General features: G+C 53.6%; 1 protein-coding gene across 2 annotated transcripts in view; it reads left to right on the forward strand.

Annotated features, from left to right (window-relative positions):
- SEZ6 (seizure related 6 homolog) overlaps window positions 1-27,123 on the forward strand; it is a 51,064-nt gene extending 23,941 nt beyond the window's left edge. The window contains exons 2-17 of one of the 2 annotated variants that reach the window (XM_001139913.5): window positions 9-677; window positions 2,234-2,367; window positions 12,098-12,293; window positions 17,891-18,076; window positions 21,064-21,232; window positions 21,366-21,532; window positions 22,145-22,339; window positions 22,565-22,703; window positions 22,816-23,012; window positions 23,895-24,089; window positions 24,498-24,689; window positions 24,795-24,992; window positions 25,280-25,318; window positions 25,570-25,687; window positions 25,776-25,878; window positions 26,043-27,123. In XM_001139913.5, coding sequence (XP_001139913.1) covers window positions 9-677; window positions 2,234-2,367; window positions 12,098-12,293; window positions 17,891-18,076; window positions 21,064-21,232; window positions 21,366-21,532; window positions 22,145-22,339; window positions 22,565-22,703; window positions 22,816-23,012; window positions 23,895-24,089; window positions 24,498-24,689; window positions 24,795-24,992; window positions 25,280-25,318; window positions 25,570-25,687; window positions 25,776-25,878; window positions 26,043-26,075 — 2,930 coding nt within the window. In that variant the 3' untranslated portion in view covers window positions 26,076-27,123. The remainder of the gene's footprint in view (window positions 1-8; window positions 678-2,233; window positions 2,368-12,097; window positions 12,294-17,890; window positions 18,077-21,063; window positions 21,233-21,365; window positions 21,533-22,144; window positions 22,340-22,564; window positions 22,704-22,815; window positions 23,013-23,894; window positions 24,090-24,497; window positions 24,690-24,794; window positions 24,993-25,279; window positions 25,319-25,569; window positions 25,688-25,775; window positions 25,879-26,042) is intronic. The other variant, XM_511368.6, reaches the window with a different exon arrangement.

The raw sequence follows: 27,123 nt of genomic DNA on the forward strand, positions 1-27,123 counted from the left end.
TATTTCAGGACTCTCTTTAGAGGCCCCAACCGTGGGGAAAGGACAAGCCCCAGGCATCGAGGAGACAGATGGCGAGCTGACAGCAGCCCCCACACCTGAGCAGCCAGAACGAGGCGTCCACTTTGTCACAACAGCCCCCACCTTGAAGCTGCTCAACCACCACCCGCTGCTTGAGGAATTCCTACAAGAGGGGCTGGAAAAGGGAGATGAGGAGCTGAGGCCAGCACTGCCCTTCCAGCCTGACCCACCTGCACCCTTCACCCCAAGTCCCCTTCCCCGCCTGGCCAACCAGGACAGCCGCCCTGTCTTTACCAGCCCCACTCCAGCCATGGCTGCGGTACCCACTCAGCCCCAGTCCAAGGAGGGACCCTGGAGTCCGGAGTCAGAGTCCCCTATGCTTCGAATCACAGCTCCCCTACCTCCAGGGCCCAGCATGGCAGTGCCCACCCTAGGCCCAGGGGAGATAGCCAGCACTACACCCCCCAGCAGAGCCTGGACACCAACCCAAGAGGGTCCTGGAGACATGGGAAGGCCGTGGGTTGCAGAGGTTGTGTCCCAGGGCGCAGGGATCGGGATCCAGGGGACCATCACCTCCTCCACAGCTTCAGGAGATGATGAGGAGACCACCACTACCACCACCATCATCACCACCACCATCACCACAGTCCAGACACCAGGTCAGCTACCTGCTGGCTTGCAGATGTGGAAATGGGGATGGGGGAGGCTGCGGGGCCCCTAAAAGCCTGTCTCTGACACTGTGCCAGCCTGCCCTGCCCTTTGGCACCAAGGGCCAGCCTGCAGGAGGCATGTGGATTGGACCCAGATAGACCTGAGCTCAAATCCTGATTCTTCAGCCAGGTACAGTGGCTCATGCCTGTAATCCCAGCACTTTGGGAGGCAGAGGCCAGTGGATCATCTGAGGTCAGGAGTTCAAGACCCTCCTGGCCAACATGGTGAAACACCATCTCTACTAAAAATACAAAAATGAGCCGGGCATGGTGGTGGGCACCTGTAATCCCAGCTACTCGGGAGGCTGAGGCAGGAGAATCACTCAAACCTGGGAGGCAGAGGTTGCAGTGAGCCGAGATTGCACCATTGCACTCCAGCCTGGGCAACAGAGTGAGACTCTGTCTCAAAAAAGAAAAAATCTTGATTCTTCCAACTATAACATGACCCTAGGAATTCTATTTAACATCTCATCTCTGAGCCTCATCTGTAAAATGGCAATAAGAAAATAAACTTCTGGCTGGACACGGTGGCTCATGCCTGTAATCCCAGCACTTTGGGAGGCCGAGGCAGGTGGATCACCTGACGTCAGAAGTTCAAGATTAGTCTGGCCAACATGGTGAAACCCCGTCTCTACTAAAAATACAAAAAATTAGCCAGGCGCGGTGGCTCATGCCTGTAATCCCAGCACTTTGGGAGGCTGAGGCGTGTGGAACAAGGTCAGGAGATCAAGACCACCCTTGCTAACACGGTGAAACCCCATCTCTACTAAAAAATACAAAAAATTAGCCGGGCGTAGTGGGGGGTGCCCGTAGTCCCAGCTACTCAGGAGGCTGAGGCAGGAGAATGGCGTGAACCCGGGAGTCAGAGCTTGCAGTGAGCCAAGATCATGTCACTGCACGCCAGCCTGGGTGACAGAGCGAGACTCTGTCTCAAAAAAAAAAAAAAAATTAGCCAGGCATGGTGGTGTACACCTGTAATCCTAGCTACTCGGGAAGCTGAGCAGGAGAACAGCTTGAACCCAGGAGGCAGAGGTTGCAGTGAGCTGAGATCACGCCATTGCACTTCAGCCTGAGCAACAAGAGTGAAACTCCGTCTCAAAAAAAAAAAAAAAAAAAAGAAAACAAACCTCATTGAGCTACTGTGAAAACTGAGATAAGATTGCACATGTTAGGGGGCCGGGTGCAGTGGCTCACGCCTGTAATCCCAACACTTTGGGAGGCTGAGGCGGGCGGATCACGAGGTCAGGAGATGGAGACTATCCTGGCTAACATGGTGAAACCCCATCTCTACTAAAAATACAAAAAAAAAAAAAAAAAAAAGATTGCACATGGTAGGTGCCTAATAAAAGGTGGTCCCCTTCCTTCAACAGGAGACTAGACATCACAAGAGGTGGTCTTCACCACACACACACACACACACACACACACACACACACACGGTTCAGCCTTAGTTGGACCATTTCACCAGAGCTGGCACTAGCTTTGTGTCTCCTCCTGCCTCCCAGGCCCTTGTAGCTGGAATTTCTCAGGCCCAGAGGGCTCTCTGGACTCCCCTACAGACCTCAGCTCCCCCACTGATGTTGGCCTGGACTGCTTCTTCTACATCTCTGTCTACCCTGGCTATGGCGTGGAAATCAAGGTGAGTGATCTGGATCTGGCAAGGGCAAAGCTGGGGCGGGTGTATTCTCTTTCTTCAGAGAGGCACATGCTATGAGAGGATGTGGGGATGATTAGGGGCATCAATTGTGGGGCATCGCCTAAGGCCAGGGCTGGGAGATGGGCCTAAAACATGGTTAGATTCTGTCCCGTGTGTTTGGCAATGGCCTAATCCAAGAGGGGCTGTGGGAGGGGGCTCTAGCCTTGGATGGGCAGGGGATTGGGTGAGTATAAACCCTACATCTGAATCTATGGGCTAAGCAGAGAACACAGGGCTGCCTCGTTGGGCCTGAGAGAGTCATGGAGCTTCACTCATTCATTCATTCATTCAGCAAATCCTCTCTGAGCAGTTCCTCTGGGTCAGGTTCTGTGCTGGCTTCTGGGATGCAGAGGTGGGGGAAGACAGACCTGATTACACCATCAGAGAGGTGATCAGCTGATAGGAAAGTCAAATCTACAGGCCAGCCTCCTGTCCCCAGCCTCCCTGGGTTATCTTATCCCTCCGTTAGGATTAAGACTTTCTCTTAATCCCAAGGCCTGAGGCTACAGGTCCTCACAGATGTCCCACAGGCTCCTCAACCTCCACAAACCCAAATCTTCCTTTTGTTCCCCCAAAGCCACTCCTGTCCAGGTCAGAAACCTGGAGCAGAACCACCATAGTGCAATGTGGATGGTGTCCCTTAATGTGCAACATGGGGTCTCCTTAGCCTTTCCCTGTCCCTCTTCCCCCAGTCCCATCAATTCATCCCCAAATTCTGTCACCATGATACTCCCCTCTAAATCTCTCTGCTTCTCTCCCTCCATTCCCACAACCACACGTGGTTTAGACCACCATCCCTCCCCTGATGATGCAGTAGCTGCCTCACTGGTCACCCCGCCCACACTTGCTCCCTACTCTACCCATCTCCACCTCCACTGCAGTCATTTTTCTCAAATCAATCCTGCCCCCTACACCTCTCTAAGGGCTCCTGAATCAAGGTCAGTCTCTCTGGGTCCACCCCTAGACACTTCGTCCCTTGTTCTTTACCCCCACTTTGCACTAAACAGCTTGCAGCTAACTGAATGGGCCAAACCTTCTTTCCCAAGTCCCAGCTGCACATGCTGGTCCCTCTGCCTGGAAGAGTCATCCCATGATGCCTTCCCTTAGGACTCGGCCCTGGCATCACCCTCTCTGGGAATTCCCTCAGATCCCCAAAGCCTGGGGCATCCCCCATCTTAGCTCTTAGCAGTCTGCCTTCCATCCAACTGTTTACAGCTGTCCACCTCCCCAGCTAGACTGTGAGCTCCTTAAGGGGTGCCTTGTAGTGCAGAGCCCAGAATGGGTACTCCATGCGCTGACTGAATGATCGGACAAAGGAATGGAGGAAGGAAGGGATGTGGTGACATTTGACTTGAATCTTGGAGACTGACCAGGAGTGGGCAAGAGAGGCATTCAGCCTGGTTGAGGGAATCTGGCAGGGCGCTGAGAAGTGTGTCCTGCTCCCTGCTCCCTGCCTTCTGTTCTGCTTCCCGCCCATTCCAATTCCTGCATGTCCCTGGATTGGGGCCTGGAGCCGTCTAGACCTATCTTGGGGCAGTGCCTCCAGCCCTCCCCTCTGGGGATGTCAGGTCCAGGTCTCTGAATCAGACCCTGTCAGGGGGACCCTCTCCTACCCCTGTTGGGCCCCTCCCCTTCTTCCTACAACTGTTTCCTCCTACTCTGCCAAGCCCTGTGCCCCTCACTCTGGGCTGACTGGGCGGGTAATTAGGAACAGCCACCCTGCCTCAAGCCATTAGCACTCAGCACCGCTTAATTAAGGTAATTAATGTAAAATCATCACCTAATGAGAGGTGGCACCGGCTGTGGCTCACTGGGTGGAAAGCACCAGCTGCAGGTGTGGGAAAGGGGGTGGGAGGGGGCAGGTGCCAGGCTGAGTGCCCCCCTACAGGCCTGGGAGGCTCTGTCTGCCCCCCCCCCAAGCCTACCACCCCTACTGAAGCCCACTGGACAAGGCTGAGCCCAGCCCTGGCACCCACCACAATGGAGCAAGATGCTGGCTCTGCCTGCCCCCTCTCTGGCCCAGGCACAAGCCCCATGCTGGATGCCCACCCCTCACATAAGCCCCGTGTCTGTTGTCTGGTGCTGCCACATTTTTTTTCTTTTATCAGAATGCAAAAGCCACTACCAGGCAACCTTGAGACGAAGACCTGCCACAGCCCTGGATTGCTGTCAGGAAATGTGGCAGATGCTGGCCCCACCCTCCACCTCGGTACCATGGGGGCAGGGTCCTTGGGGACACTGTCGGCCCGGACGGCCTGAGACAGTCTGAAGTCATGGAGGGGAGGCGGGCACAGGGTGGCCAGAGCGGGGTCAGCACCCAATTTGGGGAAGGAGCAAGAGAAAGAATCAGCCAGAACTAAGCAGCATTTAAGGCTCTTCTTCCAGTGCCAATTCTGGCAACCTCCACCCCCACCCAGGCCACTTGGGACCTGAAGAATTTCTGACACTACCCAACAATACCCACTGGAGAGTTGGAAAAACTGAGGCCCAGGCAAGAAAAGGGACTTGCCAAAAGTCAGTCAGTTAATTACTAACTAATTAGTTTTGTTGAGTAGATTTGTTCCACAAGCATACATTGAGAATTTGCTATGTGCCATGCTCTGCGCTGGGCACTGGGGACACAGACCTTCATGATTAGTAGGGAAGACAGAAATCATAAACAATGACCACGGAATGCCCAGTGCTGGCAGGGATGGGGATGGGAAGCACAGGACGGGCACACTCCACCAGCCTGGGGGTCAGGGAAGGCTTCCTGGAGGTGATGACACCTGGCCTGAGACCTGTAGGATGAGAAGCCAGCAGCCAAGTCTGGCCTGGGCAGCAGCAGGTGCGGCAGGCCTGGCCCTTGAAGGCTGCCCTGGGTGTTTTGGAAAGGTGGCTTTGTTGTGTAGGGGCAGAGGGTAAGGGTAAGGGCTTCCGGATCACACTCCTGCCAGAGGCTCAGCCCAAGAGCAGCGTCCTTCTGCCCAGGCTGACAGTTGTGTCAGGCCATGCTGGACACTGGGGGCAGGATGGGTAGGCAGCTGGAAGGCCTACAGAGCTCCCCATGGCTCCTCAGGCTTGGGGAGAAGGGACTGCCTGTGGCTTCCCTCCATCATGGAGAATTCCCCACCTGCCCCTCTATGAATTCACTGGGATCACTCAGGGCAGATAGGTGGGACAAAGTCTGGGCAAGAAGAGTGACGGGAGCCATGGAGGAGAGGACTGTCTTAGGGACCCACGAATCATACCCCTGAGCAAAGCAGCCAGACACCATGCTGGGACCCTAGCATGAGACCACAGCCCTTGCCTCAAGTCCGGGGCCTTGAGCAAGACCCTCTCAATTCCCTTTTTTTTGGAGGACCAGCCTCAGGGGTACCAGAATCCCTAAAAGCCCTATTCTCCATGGCTTGGACCACAGCCTCTCATAACCTGCTTCATCCCCTGCCTCCCACCTCCTTTGATGGTGCTGCAGTTATTGATGCCCTCTGAGGCTGAAGGTCTGAGCCATCCACAGGGAGGAGGCCAGGTCAGGCCCTCTGTGATCCAAGGAGGCTTGCCTGATTCATCTGGGGATCAGGCACTGGGCTAGGCTCTTTCTTGAGAGGTCCAGAGAAGCCCCTTCAGGATGGATGGGCATGAGCCTCACGGCCCATGTGGGTCCCAGCCCCTCCCCAGGCAGTCAGTCTCCCCCTGAGGGCTCCAGGCCTTTCCAGGCCTGGCGCCTGCCTCTCTCTGCACTTGGCATTCCAAGAGCCTTCCCACTGCCAGCCTCCATCTTGGCTTGGCTGCTCTCTGTACCATCTGGAGCCTGGGCACAGCTGCCCACAGTCCCTGCCCTCGTGCCCCAGGTGGCTCTGTTGGCACACAGCTCGCCCATGCCAGGCCAGCTGACAGTTTGATAGCCAGAATACCCTGCCCTTCTAAGCCGTGTCAGGACCAGGCCTGATGTGGGCATGGGGTAGGGGGTCAGCTGGGTGGAATTTCTGGACAACTTTATATTTCCTGGCTCTAGGCAGGCTTATCCAAGAGGGATGACAGGGTGCAGTCAGGTCTAGCCCCATGGATTTTGGCCACTGTCCTCATCCCTAAAACAGATCTTACCCCATAAGGTTTTCTGGATAAGTGCCAATTCAGAAGGGCACAGAGTCTGTCTTGTAAGACTGGGGTTTCAGTGTTGGCTCTGCAGCCCACCTCTCTGTGACTGAGCTAAACCCCTGGCCTTCTCTGTGCCTCAGTTTACCTCTCTATAAAGGGAGATTGAACCAGATGATGCACCAGGCTTCTCCTAGCCAGTCCCTTTGAGTGTGGCTCCTTCTCTGGGGTCAGCAAGCTCCCTCATAGGCCTGACTGAGCAGGGGCACCTCAGGTTCTTGGCTCTGCTGCTTGCTTCCTGGCAGCTGCAGAGTCTGGGCCAGGGAGAGGGTGGCTCCAAGGTACAATGCCTCCCAGGCAGAGCCCTGGCAGACCTGAGGGCAAAGTAAATTCATAGCCGGCTATCATTTCTGCTGCAAATGCCAAGGTTTTACCAGGGTGTGGCCCACATCTCCCCATTAAATGGAAAGATGACTGCTAGCGCTGTGCCCCTCTGTGCTAAAACCCTTACTGGCAGGATCTAACCAAACCCTTACAAACCCATGAAGTAGGTAAACTATCCCCACTTCACAGGCAAAACTGGGGCTCAGAGAGGTCATATGACTTGCCTAAGGCCCCTCAACTGGTCAATGATTGAGCCGGGATTCAATCCAAGACTCAAAAGCCCCTGTTCTTCCCTTGGCCCAGGAGATAGGCCTGTCTGTGGCACAAGGCAAATCCAAAGTGGGAGACCCAGGCGGAGACCGGTACCTGTCAGGATCTGCCCCAGATGCCCTTTCCCAGTCAGCCCTGCCTGATTCTGGAGGACATCCACTTGGAATTCTCCCAGTTCTGGGGAGGGCCTGGGGTTGCCAGGCACACAAGACAGGACACTGGACCAGGAATCATGAGTCCTGGCCTCGAGTCCTGGCTTTGTCTTGGACTCACTGTGTGACCAAAGAGGATCTCTCAACTTCCCTGATTACAAGGTTCCCTTATCTATAAAGTGCAGGAAAACAGCCTGCCCTGCCTCCCTTATTGAGACTTTATGAGAGCTGAAGAGATAATGGATGTGAAAACTGCGAAGGTTCTTATGGGAAAATTGTGATTATCCTATGGTTGCTGTGAGGGAGCACGGGTGTGTGAGGGCATGCGAATAGGGTGGTGGTGGCGCCTAGGCATAGTGTGAGAGTTTGGATTGGTGGGTTATTTTCTGCCAGGGGGTGGAAGTGCACGTGCCATGACACGTTTGAGGGGGCTGTGTGCGTGTAAGTGGGCCTGTGTCCAAGTACACACAGGTGATGGTGACCAAGAGAGCCTAGAAGACTTGTAGCCAGCATCTGGGGGTGGGGATCGCACACAAGAGTCATCTTTGAGCTCATCTGCCTATGCCGGGTTGTACTGGTGCAAACGAGTACAAAAACTGTAGTGCCATCTCGTCTGTGGGTTATGCCATTAGGGCACGTGCTGGAGGCCTGACTGACAGCTTCTATGGGGACAGACAGGGCAGATGAGGCTGTTGAGCTAGAGGTTGGCAGAAGACAACCTGAATCCTTCCCACCTCCCATCCTGGAAAGGGCCAGCCTCTCAAAGTGGCTGTATTTCCTCCTTGAGCTGACTCCATGGTCTGCTGGAAGCAGGGCAGTGTTAGACAGCCCAGGGTCCTGGAGGAATTGTCCTCAGCTCCCTCTGCTTTTGTCTTCCCCCTGCCTGGCCCCCAGGTCCCCTCCTGTCACTGGCTATGGGTATGGAAGACAGCCCTCAAGAACAGAGCTGACATTTCAATCTGTCTCCCAGGCTCTACAGATGCCTGCAAATTGCATCAAGACTTCATCACCCCTCCTGTCCGACACCCAGCCCTGTCTGGCCTCTGTCAGCCTGGCCCTCAAACAAGTGACAAATTACATTCCAGCCACTGCAGCAGACCCGCAAGAGGGTGCTTGAAACCCAGGGGACCAGAGCTGCACAGACAGCCTCTGGTTGAGAACAGGGAGCCTTCTGGATAGGAGCCACTTCATTCCACACTCTCATCCCAACCCTCACCACTAGACCGGGCCGGGAGCCAGGCCAGCTTGAAAGGGCCATGCCTCCCCTGGACCAGAGGGGGCCAGAGGTCTCAGTCTCAGTTTTCCCAGCTTTACAGACTGCTAGGAGCAAGGGTGGCTGGTGGGAACTCAAATCCCAACATCTTAAAAAAGCCAGGCCAAGCCAAGACCCACCTCCTTGCTAAACCTGGGGGTGCTGAGCTTGGGAATAAAGATGTCTAGATGTTATTTCTACAGAAGATGCCCCCATGAAGTTGGGAGGATAGGGAGCTGCCTTGTCTCAGCAAAGCAAGACTGCTTAACCCCTATGTGACCTTTTGCAAGTTCCTTAGCTTCTCTGAGCCTCTGTTACTGGTGGGTATTTTACCACCTATCTTACAGAATCATGGTGAGGATGAAAAGCACTTAGTACAAGGCTTGACACACTCTATGATGGCAATTGTTGTTACTCTGTCGCTACAGCTTCTCTCTGGTCCCAAAGCAGCAAGATCAGGAAAAAGAAGCTAGAGGTCAAGCCAGAGGTATATGGGGAACTAGGAAGAAAATACAAATTAATCTCTAGTAATACTTCTCTGCCTTTGCTTTTGTGGTAATTTCCCTGTAGTGAGCGTCCTCCCTTCCTCCTTCTCCCAGTGCTCCTCTCTTCAAGGCACTCTGAGACCCACCTGCTTCAGGCGCTTTCCCTGAGCCTGTGAGCCCTTCGCTCTCCCCCCGAGGATTCCTGCTGCCTGCATTCAGTGCCACTTAAGGCAGAATTATATGCTGCCTGGCATCTCTCGATAATTACAGATTCCACGTGTGTGAGTCTTGTTTTCCCAACTCTAGAATCACAGAATCTCCAAGTTTGAAGGGACCTCATCCAGCCTCCGCCTGCTGCAGGAATTCCCTGAGGAATGTCCCCAGCAGATGGTCAGGCAGCCTCCGCCCAAACGTGCCTGGGTGGAGAGTTTCTCACAGAGAGGAGACGCCTCGGCCTCCAGCACCCTGCCTTGAGCCTTCTCTTCAGCCCAAAGACCCACCAGGTCTTTCCTCTCAGGCAGGGGTAGGGACCTCTCCCTGCCCAGCTGCCCCTTCTGGAGTCCCCAGGGCACATCTCTTCTCAGCACCCAGTCTGAGGGGCCCTGAGCCTCGCAGCAGCCATATCCTTGGACCTGGCTGGGCTCAGCATCCTCTATGCTTCTCAGCTCACAGGTATCTGATGGGGAATGTCTCTCCAGCAGCCCACACATTTACTCTTTCCACACGTCTTTGTTGAGACTGGCCAGTGAAGAGGGCACTGTGACCCAACATGCCACCCTGGGCTTTAACAGCAAGATGGGCAGGGGCCAGTGGGGAGAGTCTGAAACAGAAGGACTGCTGGCCTAGCCTGGGAGGCAGACGATGCGGCCCTGAGATCTGAAAAGATGACCAGCTTCACCAGGAGGGGAAGAAGGGAAGATATTGCCCCCGCAGAGTCCCATATGTGGATGCCCAGGGGGCGGAAGTGAGGGGTGGTCTGCGGCTGCAGTGCACGTTAATGAAGGCCGCAGAGACACTGGCACCAAATGTGAGCTGGGCAGTTTGGAGCTTGTCCTCCGGGCAATCTGAAATCAGCAGGAGATGAGTTGGGGATGGGAAGTGTTAGACAGACAGAAAGCCATTCTCAAGTGAAAAGTAATGGGCAGGAGGTAATTAGGGCCAGGACAGTAACAAAAGGATAGAGAGGAGGAACCCATTGGAGTATCTGGGAAATAAGACTGGGAAGGATTTGGTGACTCACTGATGCCACTTAACCATCCCAGGTGGTCAACCCTTGAAACCCTGCTTCAGAGCAACATGGTAGGAACCTTGAGCCCATGTAGATCAGTGCTTTTGAGTTGCCCGAGGATCTTGTTAAAATGCAGAGTATGCTTTAGTGGGTCTGAGATTCTGTATTTCTTTTTTTTTTTTTTTTTGAAATGGAGTTTCGCTTTTGTTGTCCAGGCTGGAGTGCAATGGCGCGATCTCGGCTCACCACAACCTCCGCCTCCCAGGTTCAAGCGATTCTCCTGCCTCAGCTGCTTGAGTAGCTGGGATTACAGGCATGTGCCACCACGCCCAGCTAATCTTTGTATTTTTAGTAGAGACGGGGTTTCTCCATGTTGGTCAGGCTGGTCTTGAAATCCTGACCTCAGGTGATCCACCTGCCTTGGCCTCCCAAAGTGCTGGGATTACAGGCGTGAGCCACAGCGCCCAGCCAAGATTCTGCATTTCTTACAAGTTCCCAGGTGAGGCTGCTGATGCTGGTCCAGGAACCACATTTTAAGTAGCAAAGAACTCCACTAGTTCGTTTTATAAAATGAGGAAACTGAAGTTCAAATAGCAGCATATTTGTCCAAGATCACATGGTTAGGATGAGGTCCCAGATTTCTGGGCTCCCAATCAATCCAGTGTTCCTTCTATCAAGCCATGCTGCTAATTTCCCTCTGGGCAGAGTCCGTCGTTGTCCAATCCTTGTTTGCCTGAATGGAGGCATGGAGCCCAGAAAGATGCTCAAGGGACTGAGGGCCTGAAGATCAGCATGATAGCAGAGGAGACTGTGACAGCCAGGGGAAAGGATCGGAGAAAGAGGCTCAGAAAAAAGAGAGAATCACGATTGACATGCGGAGGGGCATGGTGTAAGGCCCAGCTGACAGTCAGCAGGGGCCAAGTTGGGCAGGGCCTTGAGGGCTAAGCAAAGAGTTTGAACTACATATTATCGGCTTCACAGACTCAATGGGGAGCCACTGGAGGACTTAAACAAGGAAGCACCATGATCAGCAACAGATCTAAGACCGTTAGCTGGCTATAGTTCAGAAAATACTGCTGTAGAGGGAGGAGTGGGTTAAGCCCTACAGGCAGGAAGGCTGGCCAGGAGGCTGCTGCGGTGATCTAGGTGCACAGTAATGGCGATAAGCTGGGGAATGGCAGTGGGGATGAAGAGTAATGAACAGATTTGAGATCCAGTTGACAGGACTGAATGACTGACCAGGTATGAGGGAGGAGGCAAGATGCCAGTTTCTGATTTGGACACCCAGGGAGATAGCAAGATCATTCCCAGGGGAACTGCTGGCTAGGGGAAGACAGTCACCTAGCATGAGGCAGGCTGGGTGTGAAGCATCCAACAGGGATGTCCAGGGGAAGCTGGGCACATGGATCTGATATTTAAGACCTCATACTGCTGACCAGGGCCTCGGACACCATCTGGTTCAATACACCTACCCCATCCCTACTTTACAGATGAGAAAACAGAGCCCAGGGAGGGGCAGGACAGGAAGCAGCTGGTGTATCTTAAAAGCTTGGAGACAGTAAGATGTGTTTACAAACCCCAGTTCTGCTAAGAATCTCTATGTGACCTTGGATAATTTACTTAATCTCTGAACTTCTGGTCCTGTCTCACACTGAGATGAGCAACTCCTGCACTGCTGAAGTGCCCAGCTCAGGGCCTGGGGGCTCCGATGCTCAAGGAGCATTGAGGATTGATCTGCCCGGGGCCTGCAGGATCCTGAGGGCGGCAGGATCCAGGCAGCAGGAAGAAGTCTGACTACTTTGCTTTTCTCTCTCTACTCTACCGACAGGTCCAGAATATCAGCCTCCGGGAAGGGGAGACAGTGACTGTGGAAGGCCTGGGGGGGCCTGACCCACTGCCCCTGGCCAACCAGTCTTTCCTGCTGCGGGGCCAAGTCATCCGCAGCCCCACCCACCAAGCGGCCCTGAGGTTCCAGAGCCTCCCGCCACCGGCTGGCCCTGGCACCTTCCATTTCCATTACCAAGGTAAGGCCTGGGTAGTTGAAGGTGGAACCAGCCCAGACTCGCTGCCCTCCTTGCTGGGGAGGGGGGTCTCTGTGCAATTACATCCTAGAGGGAAGGAGCAGAGAGGGGCTAGTGACACATAGCACAAATGTCCAGTGAAGCTCTGGACAATTGGAGGTAAGTATCGCGTATCTGAAACCTCCAGGATCTTCTCTCTTCCACCCACCACCCTGCAGAGAGCTGGTCTTGACTCAGGATCAGGTAGCCTCTAGGTGTGCCCGTTGTCCCTCATTCATTCATTCAGCAAACTTTTCCTAGCACCTGCTCTTTGCCAGGCTTGTGCTGGACACTGGCAATGTCAGGATGCACCAAGGTCCTTGTCCTCAAGGAGTTCTTTCTCAGGAGGAGGCAGACACTTAAACAGGCAATAACAATAGAAGCCCTCCCCAAATGCAAGAGGGTGAAGGTCAAAGGGATCTGACAATGACCATCTGCTTAGCTGCCAGACTGCCCTTCCTGAACTGCCTCACCCACCTTGACCTGGCCCATGCCCCAATCAGCTCAGAACACCTCTGGAAATAAGGGAGCAGCATGATGTAATGAAAAAAAATCACAGACTCAGGCAATGGGCAGATCTGTGTTTGAATCTCCTCATTGGCTGTTGACCTTGGACAAGTCATTTGATCTCTCTGACCCTTCTGCTGTAATATGAAACCAAAACACCTACCCCACAAAGTCATGGTTAGGATTAAGCAAAATGGTACATGTCAAGTGCTTAGCACATGCTTCATTAAGGAAACCAGTATTACATGACTGGCAGGATGGGAGAGGGAGGAAAAGGGGCTCAGGACTTTGCCGCTGTCTCAGCTGTGTCCCTCCTACCCATCCCCCTCTCTGAGCACAAAGTCAGCTCGATCCTTTGCATGGGTTAACTAGTTGAGACTAGGGAGAACTAATAGGGAAATAATTGGTGTGAACAATCAAGGGATTGTCTTGCATTGTCATGGACCACTTCCGCGGTCCTGCAGGGGACCACAGCCGGGCAGAAAAGCCAGCACTCTGGAGATGGGGCTGCTTGGAACCCCACCTAAGGAGCACTCACCCTACCCTCACCCCTCCACCCAAACTAAGGGAGCAGTCTGGGAGCCTGGAAGTGGATGGGGCTGTAGAGTGGCTTGGCAGAGGCAAGGGGCCAGCTGAGGCAAGGGTGAAACGTCTAGGCGGCCCAGCTAGCCTCCCTAATGGCTCATCAATCCTCCCTGGCAGCAGGCATAATTTCACGCCATGATAACCTTCTCTCTTGCTGCAAATTCCTTTGCACAAAACTCCGGACCTCCTCTCTGTCGGGCCAGACAAAGGTGGCTGAATGGCAGTGAGCTGGAGGCCCAGCAAGGGGGAGCAACCTCCAAGGAAGGGCTGGAAGAGCTGGCCTGGTCCTGCCTCCTTCTCAGCTCCCAGAAGCCCTCCCTCGTCAGCCCAGTTTTTGTCAATGATCAGCTCTTGCCTTAATGAGTGTAATTCCCCTAATTATAGGCTGTAATTAGCCCTGATCCCAGAGATGGGAACAGGAGGAGCGTGTGCTCACACGCAAATCTCCGTGGGCTAGAGAAAGAGGGTGCCAGAAGAGGGGGTGAGGGGCCTAGTACCCACACCTGTGCTGGAGCTGTCCAAGCTGATGTTGGAGGTCACAAGGATGAGCCCTCACAAGGGCCTTATCGCAAGACCAAGTTCCAACTCCCCTCCAACAGCCTCAGGCAGGGTGGGGAGGCAGACGGCCCTGACAGACATCCCCCTCCTCCATCCTCAGCATTCCTGGCACTGGACTTGGCTCCAGAAACAGACTCCAGTGAGAAAATAACTCAACAGATTGCAGTGGTTCAGGCTCCCCGGGAACGGTTGTCATGGCAACAGGAGGAAGCTCATCCTGGGAAGTGATACTTTAACTACTATGGAGTCTGGGGGCTTCATTGTCTGCCCCCAGCCTCCTACAGTTCCAGCCCAGTTCCACCCCATTCCAGCCCAGTTTCCTCATCTGTGAAACGAGGGCCCTCCCTTACTAGAGTGGTGATAAGAACTCAAAGGGGAAGATGTAAGGGGAAATGCTGGGCCGGAGCCTGGCTCATGGTCTAGACCCCACTAGGCGTCAGTTAACCTCTTAACCTCCTCCACTCTGGGCGTGGTGCCCCACACCCCTTTCTTCGTCCCATCCTGGCCTGGGATCTCTCCCCAGGTCACTGTGAGTGGCTGCCCTGGACAACCACCCAGAGCAGGCTTGTCTGTTACTCTCAGATTTCTCTGACCCCTGAACCCAAGTTTCTACTTCAAATGGGGAAGCAGGTGGGGTGGTGGTGGAAAGCAAGAAGGCTTCAGAGCCCAGGAGCTTCAAGTTCCTGGTCTAGTACTTCCTTGCTGTGTGATGAGGGCACAGGGTCTCTCTGAACCTGTTCTCATCTGAAAATGGGCTCATAGCTCCTACCTTGCCTGCCTTTCTCCCAAGCATATTGTAGACATCAAGAAAGAAGAGTGTGAAGGCATTTTAGAATCTGGAAAGTACATGCAGATGTGAGGTGCTATTATTAATCAAGATTACAAACAATAACAGCAGGCTGATGTCTTAGGCATTTGTTCAGGAACTGCACATATGTCTTCTCACTTAACCTCCACAACCTTGGATGTAATACTGAAAATGGGTGGATAAATGAGGCAACTGAGGCACAGAGAATTTAGGTAACTTGCCCACGGTGGCACAGCACGTAGGGAAGAAGCCTGCATTCAAACCCAGGCAGTCTGACCCACAGCCCACCTGCTAAGCACTGCCCTGTACTGCCTGCCAAGCACAACTAGCCACTTACCGACCATTCTCTCCAGAGCCCCGTGAGAGACAGAAGAGGAGGAATTCTCCTCCCACTTTCACAGACATAGTAACAGGACAGGTGAAAGTCATAAAACTCAAATTTCTGGACCCTGGTCTGCCCTGAGACAGCCTCTTTTTCTTTTTCTTCTTAATGGGGGGAAGAAAGAGGGCCCATTTTTCTATTCACACAAAGGCACCCAGGAACAGAGGCCTTGCATGGACCTCTTCTCCCATTTACCTGATACCATCAGTGGGGCTGCCCCCTACCCCAAGACCCAAGATCTTCAGTCTAGACAGTCCTCACTTTTCCTACCACCCCAAGGGTTATCAGGCTCTGTAGCACAAGCCTCTCAGCCTCTCCTTGACCCCTCCAGGCCTTTGCTCTCACCTCTTAGACGCAAGCCAGGATCTTCACTTTTTTTTGAGAAAGAGTCTCACTCTGCCGCCCAGGCTGGAGTGCAGTAGCGCAATCTCCACTCACTGCAACCTCTGCCTCCCGAGTTCAAGCGATTCTCCTGCCTCAGCCTCCCAAGTAACTGGGACTACAGGCGCGTGCCACCATGCCCAGATCATTTTTTTTTTTTTTTGTATTTTTAGTAGAGATGGGGTTTTACCATGTTAGCTGGACTCGAACTCCTGATTTTGTGATCCACCTGCCTTGGCCTCCCAAAGTGCTGGGATTACAGGTGTGAGCCACCGCGCCCAGCTGGATCTTCACTTTTATTTTATTTTATTTTATTTTATTTTATTTATTTATTTTATTTTTTGGAACGTGGAGTCTCACTCTGTCGCCCAGGCTGGAGTGCAATGGCATGATATCGACTCACTGCAACCTCCATCTCCCCGGTCCAAGCGATTCTCCTGCCTCAGCCTCCCGAGTAGCTGGGATAACAGGCGCCTGCCACCATGCCCAGCTAATATTTTTGTATTTTTTTTAGTAGAGATGGGGTTTTCCATGTTGGCCAGGCTGGTCTTGAACTCTTGACCTCAGGCCATCCGTCCACCTCAGCCTCCCAAAGTGCTGGGATTACAGGCGTGAGCCACTGCACCGGGTTGATCCTTTTAGCTACCACCCCAGCTTGACCCCAGGATCGGGATATGCCAGATTGTTTTGTAGGATTTGCTGCCACCATTTGGTCAAATTTGGTATGACAATTCCAAAGCTACCAGCTTTCCCAGGGCAACTTGTTCTTCCCCCAACTTCCATGAAGGCAGTGCACTGCCTCCCTACCCTCGTCCCCATCTTTTTCTTGTTTGTTTGATGTTGTTTTTCGAAACAGGGACTCACTCTGTCACCTAGGCTGGAGCGCAGTGGTGCAATCATAGTTCACTGCAGCCTTAAACTCCTAGGCTCAAGCGATCCCACTTCAGCCTCCTGAGTAGCTAAGACTACAGGTACACATCACCATGCCTGGGTATTTTTTAAAAAATTTTTACAGAGATGGGGACCTCACTATGTTGCCCAGGCTGCTCTTGAACTCCTGGCCTCAAGCAATCCTCCCACCTTGCCCTAGCCTACCACCATTCTGGATTTTGTTTGTTTGTAAGTTTGTTTTTTTGAGATGAAGTCTCGCTCTCGTCCCCTAGGCTGGAGCGCAATGGCACGATCTCGGCTCACTGCAACCTCCACCTGCCGGGTTCAAGCGATTCTCCTGCCTCAGCCTCCCGAGTAGCTGGGATTACAGGCGCCTGCCATCACGTCCGGCTGATTTTTGTATTTTTAGTAGAGATGGGGTTTCTCCATGTTGGCCAGGCTGGTCTCGAACTCCTGACCTCAGGTGATCCGCCCACTTCGGCCTCCCAAAGTGCTGGGATTACAGGCATGAGCCACCACTCCCGGCTGTTTGTTTGTTTTGAGATGAAGTTTTGCTCTCGTTGCCCAAGCTGGAATGCAATGGAGCGATCTCAGCTCACCACAACCTCCACCTCCCGGGTTCAAGTGATTCTCCTGCCTCAGCCTCCCCCGTAGCTGGGATTACAGGCATGCGCCACCATGCCCGGCTAATTTTGTATTTTTAGTAGAGACGGGGTTTATCCATGTTGGTCAGGCTTGTCTCGAACTCCCGACCTCAGGTGATCCGCCCACCTCGGCCTCCCAAAGTGCTGGGATTACAGGCATGAGACACCGGCCCGGCCACCATTCTGTTTTTAAAAGAAGTCCATGGCCATTGGCATCAAGCTTTTTAGCATTTCTCAGTGAATACTGGGAAAGCCTTTACTGTCTGATTTCACTCTTTGCTGCTGCAATTCATATTTATTCCCTAAAGGAAAAACAGTATCAACACTTTACATCTGTATAGGTTTTTCACTATTTCAAGTGCTTTCATGTCTACCAGTCATTCAATAAGCATTTCCTGAAGATATAATATCAGCTGGGTACCAGAGATACCAAGCTAGATAAAATACTCTATCATTTCTTCTCACAGTAACGCTGTAGGTGGGCTAGGATTTTAAACCTCATTTAACAAACGAGGAAACACACACACAAAGATTAAATAACCTGCCTAAAGTGTCATAAAGCTTGAGCCAGAACCTAACCCTTCTAATTTCCAGCTCTGTCTGCTCCACTAACCAGCCCAGGCTGCTGGAAATATCACTGGCAACCTTCTAGGGAGGAGATTGGAGTTGTTTTGGAACTCCTAGTGCTTCCTCTGGCCCCAAATGACACCTCCAGGCAGACTGAGGCAGACCTCCCCCAACCAATGGCCCAGCTCCCACCCCCACCCTGCACACATACACAGTGTCACCCGTTCTCTGTTTGCAGCCTATCTCCTGAGCTGCCACTTTCCCCGTCGTCCAGCTTATGGAGATGTGACTGTCACCAGCCTCCACCCAGGGGGTAGTGCCCGCTTCCATTGTGCCACTGGCTACCAGCTGAAGGGCACCAGGCATCTCACCTGTCTCAATGCCACCCAGCCCTTCTGGGATTCAAAGGAGCCCGTCTGCATTGGTGAGTGTCCCCAGGGGAAAGGGCTCAGTGCTGAGCAGAGAAGTGAGGTGGGGGCTCATCCCTGCTCTCTATTGCTCTCTGCCACTTTCATTTGCTCTTCATAAGGAAGCCAGAAAATGGCCATGCACCTCAGTGGCATTCATCCAACCTGCACTTATTGAGCATCTACCAGATGAAGGCACCACAGGTACAAACAGCTGAATTAAACAGCGACTCTGCCCTCAAAGAACCCACATTTCCAGGAAAGGGAGAAAGGAGAAAGCACAGAGGTCACCAATTTCCAGGGCAAGAAGTAAAAAGCACCAATGAAAAGACATAAAGTGACCTGGGAGGCAAGGGCGCAATCATTCTTAGCTGGACATTTAGGAGGCTTCCTAGGGGAGGAGGCACTGCAGGTTTGACATTTAAATGGAGAGAACAACGTGGGCAGGGACATAGAGGCAGGCAGGTGAGGGTGTTTAGGGACACAGAAGACAGCCAGGTTTGGCTGAAGCCTGAGACATGTGGCAATGGAAGGGCCTTGAGTGTCAGGGCAAGATACAGGCTGAGGAGCTGTTGAAGCTTATGAGAAGGGAGGGGCTTAGAATTCCTCAGGAGATGACTGGGAGGCCAGCCAGGCAAGACAGTTTGAACTTAGATTGTGATTTGGGGAATGAAGCAGAGGGAAGTTCCAGAAACTGATGGGAACTGGGAAAAGGGAAAGGGGACTCCCAGGTCTGGTCCTGAGTGATCAGGTCTGGGATTGCTGCCAATGAAAAGGGGCTTGTTGGAGAAAGGAAGACTCAGTGTTTGGTTTGCAGTATGAAAAGCAACTTGGGCTTTTTTTTTTTTTTTCCTTCGAGACGGAGTCTCGCTCTTTCACCCAGGCCAGACTGCAGTGGCGCTATCTCGGCTCACTGCAAGCTCTGCCTCCCAGGTTCACGCCATTCTCCTGCCTCAGCCTCCCGAGTAGCTGGGACTACAGGCGCCCGCCACCACTCCCAGCTAATTTTTTGTATTTTTAGTAGAGATGGGGTTTCACCGTGTTAGCCAAGATGGTCTTGATCTCCTGACCTCGTGATCCACCCACCTCGGCCTCCCAAAGTGCTGGGATTACAGGCGTGAGCCACCGCGCCTGGCCGGGCTTTTTCTTTTTAGTGGGTATGGGCTTAGGCTTTTGAATCTTTTTTTTTTTTTTTTTTGAGATGGAGTCTCCCTCTGTCACCCAGGCTGGAGTGCAGTGGCACAATCTCCGCTCACTGCAACCTCCGCCTCCCGGGTTCAAGCGATTCTTCTGCCTCACCCTCCAGAGTAGCTGGGGTTACAGGTGCATGCCACCATACCCAGCTAATTTTTTTGTATTTTTAGTAGAGATGGGGTTTCACCATGTTGGCCAGTCTGATCTCGAACTCTTGACCTCAGGTGATCCACCTGCCTCGGCCTCCCAAAGTGCTGGGATTACAGACTTGAGCCACCATACCCAGCCATGAATCTTATTTCATTCTATAAATTCTTCCTGGGTGCCAGGCACAACCAGAGTTGAATAACACAGATGCTTTCTCAGCCCTCGAGGATCTAGCGGGGAGGCTGGCAAGCAGCTCAGTGCAGAGGATGCTACAATAGGAGTAAAGGCAGAGTGGTGGAGGAGCCCAAGGTACGGAGAGCTACTCCAAGATAAGAGAGGAGGCAAGCAAGGCTTCCCAAGGAGACAGCATGGAAGGATTTCAGAAATATTAGTTTGGGAAAGTGGGGTGGGTTCCTGGAACTGCATATGCAGAGGTGTGCAGGCATGAAATAGCACAAGATAGTGAGCACACAGTGAAGTGTGCCTGAAGCAGAGGGTATGCGGGGAGAGGGGACTGAAGCTGAGTCTAGAGAGAGTTGGATTCATAAAGGGCTTGAACACCATTTTCAGCTTTAACTCTATCCTGAGGGTAATGGGGAGCCACTAAGCAATTTTCAGCAAAGGATGGGGCATGATCAGATTTGAAGGGCAGTTCCATTCTGAGACCAAGCCGAGGCAGGTCTGTCCTTTCTGCAGAGAAGAAACTTGCCCCAGCCCCGCAGGAGCTTTACTAGGTTACAATATTCTGCTGCCTTGAGCATTTGGAGACAAAGGTCCTGTGTATTGGTCATGGCAGCCTGGTCTCTGAGAGTTGGGTAGGTCAGAGCTATGTGTCCAGGAGAGGAAAGCACTGCCTGGAACCAGCCATACTCCTCTTGCCTGAGGACCCCTCTCTGGCCTCACATAACCGCCAGGAGTTTGTGGCCAAGTAACCCAGCAATCCTCACAGACAGCCATAGGCAAACTGTTCAGTCTCTCCTTAGAAAGAGAGGACAGCCCCAAGCCAGTAGGGTCAGCACTAGAAAGGTCAGTCAGCCCAGGAACGGCAGTGGTAGTGAGGCCGGGGCGGATGGCATGCACATCAGGTGTTTGCCGCCCGGATCTAGTGCTAACCCCTTTTTACATTCATTCACTCATTTTACTCAACCAACGCTGAACACCAACTCTGTGCCTGGCCTGGAAAGACCTGGTTCCTGCTCCAGGGGGTCCTAGTTAAGGGACATACCCAAACAACTGATTTTAGGAAAGTGGCATGAGGTAGAAGTAGCAGATGTATCCAAGAAGGTTGAAGCCCACAGTAAGGGCTTTAGTAAAGTCTACCTAGGGAGAGTCGGCCTTCTAGAGAAGTCAGCAGAGAGGGAAAGTGACTTACCTGGGCACACAGCCAGGTAGTGATACATCTACCCACAGTCAAGAGAGTTACCCTGGTCAGTCCCAGGGGTGGGAAAGGTTAGGCGGCAGGATTCTGGAGCTCAGGCTGCCTGGAGATGCAGGTTCACAGGGCTAAAAGGTTGACCTTCAGGACCATGAGGGCCAAGATGGCAGGGAGGCAAGGTCCCCGCTGCTCCAAGGAGAGGATATAGGGCTGGGATAGGGAGGAAGGCATGTTAGGCTGCCTGGGTTCAGGCAGGGGCCTAGCCTACGTCCTGTCCTGGTCTTACAGCTGCTTGCGGCGGAGTGATCCGCAATGCCACCACCGGCCGCATCGTCTCTCCAGGCTTCCCGGGCAACTACAGCAACAACCTCACCTGTCACTGGCTGCTTGAGGCTCCTGAGGGCCAGCGGCTACACCTGCACTTTGAGAAGGTTTCCCTGGCAGAGGATGATGACAGGTGAGGGGCTGTCCTAGTGGAATGGGAGTGCCTGGCCTGGTAATACCCTGCTGGAGGGACGCTACCCAAGCCTGGGGCCACACCCCATCTGGGTCAGCCACCAGCCTACATAGCTGCCACTCTCCTGGTTCAGGCTCATCATTCGCAATGGGGACAACGTGGAGGCCCCACCGGTGTATGATTCCTATGAGGTGGAATACCTGCCCATTGAGGGCCTGCTCAGCTCTGGCAAACACTTCTTTGTTGAGCTCAGTACTGACAGCAGCGGGGCAGCTGCAGGCATGGCCCTGCGCTATGAGGGTGAGCCTGCTGGGGCCTCACTGGGGGTGGCGGGTCCACGGGGATGGGCTCGGGCCTAGGGTCTTTCTCCCACACCCTACCCCTCTCTGCCTCCATGCTGTCACTCCTTCCAAGTCAGCCCCTGCTCACTCAGTACTTAGGCCCCCTTTCCCTGCCCCTCTCTTTGGGTCCGGGATCCCTACCGCAGCTTTGCAGGAAACCTCTGCCTGGACCCAGGCCCTATGGTCCAAGGGAATAAATTCTCCAGATTTTGAAAAGCAAAAAAGGCCTCAACCCTTAAGAAAGAATTGCTGTAAGAGACATTCTAGAACTATTTATGCATGCATGCATTGATTAATTCATTCAAAAAACATGTATGAAGTACCTTCTGTGTACTAAGCACAAAACCAGGCAGTGGGAACAGGATGGTGATCAAGATGGCCTCCTGAGCATAATAGGGATGGATGCTCTTGGCTGTCCCTCCTCCATCACATTCCTGCTCCAACCCCAGGACATATATTTGTCATTCGTACCCAGGAAAAGAAAGGCTCTGGGGAGGGAAGTAGGGGGATGCTTGCCCACTGTGTTTAATACCAGTCAAGGCTGAGCTGGGCTGGGACCTGTGGTTTACAGCCTTCCAGCAGGGCCATTGCTATGAGCCCTTTGTCAAATACGGTAACTTCAGCAGCAGCGAACCCACCTACCCTGTGGGTACCACTGTGGAGTTCAGCTGCGACCCTGGCTACACCCTGGAGCAGGGCTCCATCATCATCGAGTGTGTTGACCCCCACGACCCCCAGTGGAATGAGACAGAGCCAGCCTGCCGAGGTCAGTAGACACCAGTGGATGGGCCTGCCGGGCAAAAGGCAGGGTCATACCAGGAGAATAGCAGCAGAGCCCGGGGCCACAGGGGCCCTGTGATATGCATGGTTCAGGCTTCCTCCAAGGAGGAGGTGGGGGGTCCCAGCAATTTGTGGGCACTCCTGTGGGCAGATGGTAAGCAACACCATGGTAAGCTTGAAAAGACCCTTCTGGGCCTCCTCTGCCTTCCAGCCGTGTGCAGCGGGGAGATCACAGACTCGGCTGGCGTGGTACTCTCTCCCAACTGGCCAGAGCCCTACGGTCGTGGGCAGGATTGTATCTGGGGTGTGCATGTGGAAGAGGACAAGCGCATCATGCTGGACATCCGAGTGTGAGTGCCTACCGGGTCAGGCCGAGCCAACTCCTGAGGTCTGGGGATATCCCTTGTCCAGCCCATCCTCAGGCCCCCAGGCCGGCTCTGCCCTGACGCTCCTCCTTCACAGGCTGCGCATAGGCCCTGGTGATGTGCTTACCTTCTATGATGGGGATGACCTGACGGCCCGGGTTCTGGGCCAGTACTCAGGGCCCCGTAGCCACTTCAAGCTCTTTACCTCCATGGCTGATGTCACCATTCAGTTCCAGTCGGACCCCGGGACCTCAGTGCTGGGCTACCAGCAGGGCTTCGTCATCCACTTCTTTGGTGAGCTTGTCCCTACCCCACTCAGAGTGCAGACAGCAAGCCATGGCAAGTCAAAGAGGCTAGGGCAGTGAGGTGCCTGAATGCTGTCTCAGACAAGAGTAAGCTGGAAAAGCACCAGGGATCACCTGGAGGAAGCTAGTCCTGTTCTCCATCTGCCCTGAGGGAGAGCCAGAATTCTATAGTGGCAAGAGGGGTTTGGGTAGGCAGCAGAACAACTTTCTTTTTCTTCCTTTTTTTTTTTTCTGAGACAGTTTCCCTCTGTCACCCAGACCATGGTGTGATCTCTGTTCATTGCAACCTCCACCCCCTGGGCTCAAGCGATTCTCGTGCCTCATCCTCCTGAGTAGCTGGGATTATAGGCACACGCCACCACGCCTGGCTAATTTTTTTATTTTTAGTGGAGACCGGATTTTGCCATGTTGGCCTGGCTGGTCTCGAACTCCTGGCTTCAAGCGATCTGCCCACCTCAGCCTCCCAAAGTGCTGGGATTACAGGTGTGAGCCACTGCACCTGGCCAGAACAACTTTCAAACAAAAATGGGGGAACTAAGGAAAGGTGCTGGCTTCTATCTTTCTGACAATCTTTCATAGAAGTGACGATTTCCCTCACCCTACCTGGCCCCATCTCTCAGGCCTAAGGAACTGGTCAAGGTGCTTTTGGAAGTAAGGCCAAAGCTTAAATGCTAACCCTGGAATCTACGAGACAGAGCAATGTCAGGCAGTCAAGGAGGGGCCCTTGAGCAGGGAGGAATGGATCCCTGAGCCTGCCCAGGACAGTCTAGGTCCAGGACAAACTAGCAGGAGCCAGAGTGCCCTCAAGGTGAGGGGGACAGTCACTTTGGTGCTGGCCGAGGGCCTGCATCTTGTGCCTCTGTGCCCCCAGAGGTGCCCCGCAATGACACATGTCCGGAGCTGCCTGAGATCCCCAATGGCTGGAAGAGCCCATCGCAGCCTGAGCTAGTGCACGGCACCGTGGTCACTTACCAGTGCTACCCTGGCTACCAGGTAGTGGGATCCAGTGTCCTCATGTGCCAGTGGGACCTAACTTGGAGTGAGGACCTGCCCTCATGCCAGAGGGGTGAGTATACCTGTTCCCCACGCTCCCCTTCCCAACACAAACTCCAGACCTCTCTCCTGGATTCTGAACCAGACTGTAGCTGTTATTAGCTAGTATCTTCAAAGTTCCTTCACCTCTTATAGCCTCAGTTTCCTCATCTGTGAAATGGGGATGATATCTTTTCATGGGGTTATCAGCCACGAACTCTAAGTATTTCATTCCTGGTAGATGGCCAATCAGTTTTTATCGAACCTAATAGATGGGAAGGGGACAAATGGGAGGACACACCAGCATAATGGTAGGGACAGATACGTAGGGGGTAGACCCATACGACATGAAGAAGTTAGCTGGCCTGGAACAAAGCCAGGGTGGATTGGCCTCTGCTTAGTTCTTCTTGGGCTACTTCTCCCCATCACCCCCTACCCATAGTGACTTCCTGCCACGATCCTGGAGATGTGGAGCACAGCCGACGCCTCATATCCAGCCCCAAGTTTCCCGTGGGGGCCACCGTGCAATATATCTGTGACCAGGGTTTTGTGCTGACGGGCAGCTCCATCCTCACCTGCCATGATCGCCAGGCTGGCAGCCCCAAGTGGAGTGACCGGGCCCCTAAATGTCTCCGTAAGTGTCAATTGAGTAGGAGGGAAAACCTCTAGCTGGAGATAAAAGATGCTGCCCTGGAGGCCAAGGGCATGACACCCTCACTGCACTCTGCCTGCTTTGCAGTGGAACAGCTCAAGCCATGCCATGGTCTCAGTGCCCCTGAGAATGGTGCCCGAAGTCCTGAGAAGCGGCTACACCCAGCAGGGGCCACCATCCACTTCTCGTGTGCCCCTGGCTATGTGCTGAAGGGCCAGGCCAGCATCAAGTGTGTGCCTGGGCACCCCTCGCATTGGAGTGACCCCCCACCCATCTGTAGGGCTGGTGAGTGCCCTGTCACCCCTCAAAACCCTCCCTGGCCCATAGAGCTGCTCTGGCAAAGATGTCCAATGTTTAGAACCAGAACCACCTGCCCATGCCACCCTCATGTTACCCTTGGTCTCCCCAGTCTCTGCCAGATCCTTCTGACCTGGCATCACCAAGACAAATGCTGGAGTGGCCTCTCCTTGGACAAATCCTTCCCATGATCATCCCACTACCTCCTCTCCCTGCCTTAGTGGTTTGGCCCATTGGGCTCACCCACTGCCCTTGGCCCTCCCCTTTTGTTCCAGCCTCTCTGGATGGGTTCTACAACAGTCGCAGCCTGGATGGTGAGTCTCCACCCTTGAGGCCAGAGAAGTGGTCTCCCTGGTCCTGGTTCTCACGGTTCCCAGGTCATGGGCTTCCCAAGGAGGGAGGGCAGAGAAAGAGAGAGGTTTGGGCCTAGCAGGATAAAAAGCTCCTTCCCTACACCCAGCCAGCTAGAGGGAGCTGGTAGTCAGATGCCCTTGGGCAGAGGTGAGAGAATATGGGCTCCAGGTGACAGAGACCTCTGCTCCAGTCACACCCTCTGTGTCTTCAGTTGCCAAGGCACCTGCTGCCTCCAGCACCCTGGATGCTGCCCACATTGCAGCTGCCATCTTCTTGCCACTGGTGGCGATGATGTTGTTGGTAGGAGGTATATACTTCTACTTCTCCAGGTGAGTCTGGCTTCTCTTTCTGCTCTGCATACCTGCATACCTCACTCCTACCCAGTGCTCCTGACTTGCAGGCTTCTCTGCCCCACAGGCTCCAGGGAAAAAGCTCCCTGCAGCTGCCCCGCCCACGCCCCCGCCCCTACAACCGCATTACCATAGAGTCAGCGTTTGACAATCCAACTTACGAGACTGGAGTAAGTAACCATGCCAGCCTTGCCACCCTATCCAAGACCCAGTTCTTTGCTTCTTTGGGCAGATAACCCTGAGGGTCCTGCCAAGCCCTCTCACTTTTTCCCTTTTCCTAGGGAAGGTGAATTATGGCCTGGCAAACCTAATACAAGTTTCCAACTCCCAGCAGTCTCTTTCCTTTGCAGGAGACGAGAGAATATGAAGTCTCCATCTAGGTGGGGGCAGCCTAGGGAAGTCAACTCAGACTTGCACCACAGTCCAGCAGCAAGGCTCCTTGCTTCCTGCTGTCCCTCCACCTCCTGTACATACCACCTAGGAGGAGATGCCACCAAGCCCTCAAGAAGTTGTGCCCTCCCCCGCCTGTGATGCCCACCATGGCCTATTTTCTTGGTGTCATTGCCCACTTGGGGCCCTTCATTGGGCCCATGTCAGGGGGCATCTATCTGTGGGCAGAACACAGCTGGAGCACAAGCATCAACAGCCAGCATCCTGAGCCTCCTCATGCCCTGGACCAGCCTGGAACATACTAGCAGAGCAGGAGTACCTTTCTTCACATGACCACCATCCCGCCCTGGCATGGCAACCTGCAGCAGGATTAACCTGACCATGGTGGGAACTGCACCAGGGTACTCCTCACAGCGCCATCACCAATGGCCAAAACTCCTCTCAACGGTGACCTCTGGGTAGTCCTGGCATGCCAACATCAGCCTCTTGGGAGGTCTCTAGTTCTCTAAAGTTCTGGACAGTTCTGCCTCCTGCCCTGTCCCAGTGGAGGCAGTAATTCTAGGAGATCCTAAGGGGTTCAGGGGGACCCTACCCCCACCTCAGGTTGGGCTTCCCTGGGCACTCATGCTCCACACCAAAGCAGGACACGCCATTTTCCACTGACCACCCTATACCCTGAGGAAAGGGAGACTTTCCTCCGATGTTTATTTAGCTGTTGCAAACATCTTCACCCTAATAGTCCCTCCTCCAATTCCAGCCACTTGTCAGGCTCTCCTCTTGACCACTGTGTTATGGGATAAGGGGAGGGGGTGGGCATATTCTGGAGAGGAGCAGAGGTCCAAGGACCCAGGAATTTGGCATGGAACAGGTGGTAGGAGAGCCCCAGGGAGACGCCCAGGAGCTGGCTGAAAGCCACTTTGTACATGTAATGTATTATATGGGGTCTGGGCTCCAGCCAGAGAACAATCTTTTATTTCTGTTGTTTCCTTATTAAAATGGTGTTTTTGGAAAAAAAAAAAAAAAAA

This window comes from Pan troglodytes, chromosome 19 (genome assembly GCF_028858775.2).
Source record: "Pan troglodytes isolate AG18354 chromosome 19, NHGRI_mPanTro3-v2.0_pri, whole genome shotgun sequence".
Classification (NCBI taxonomy): Eukaryota; Metazoa; Chordata; class Mammalia; order Primates; family Hominidae; genus Pan; species Pan troglodytes.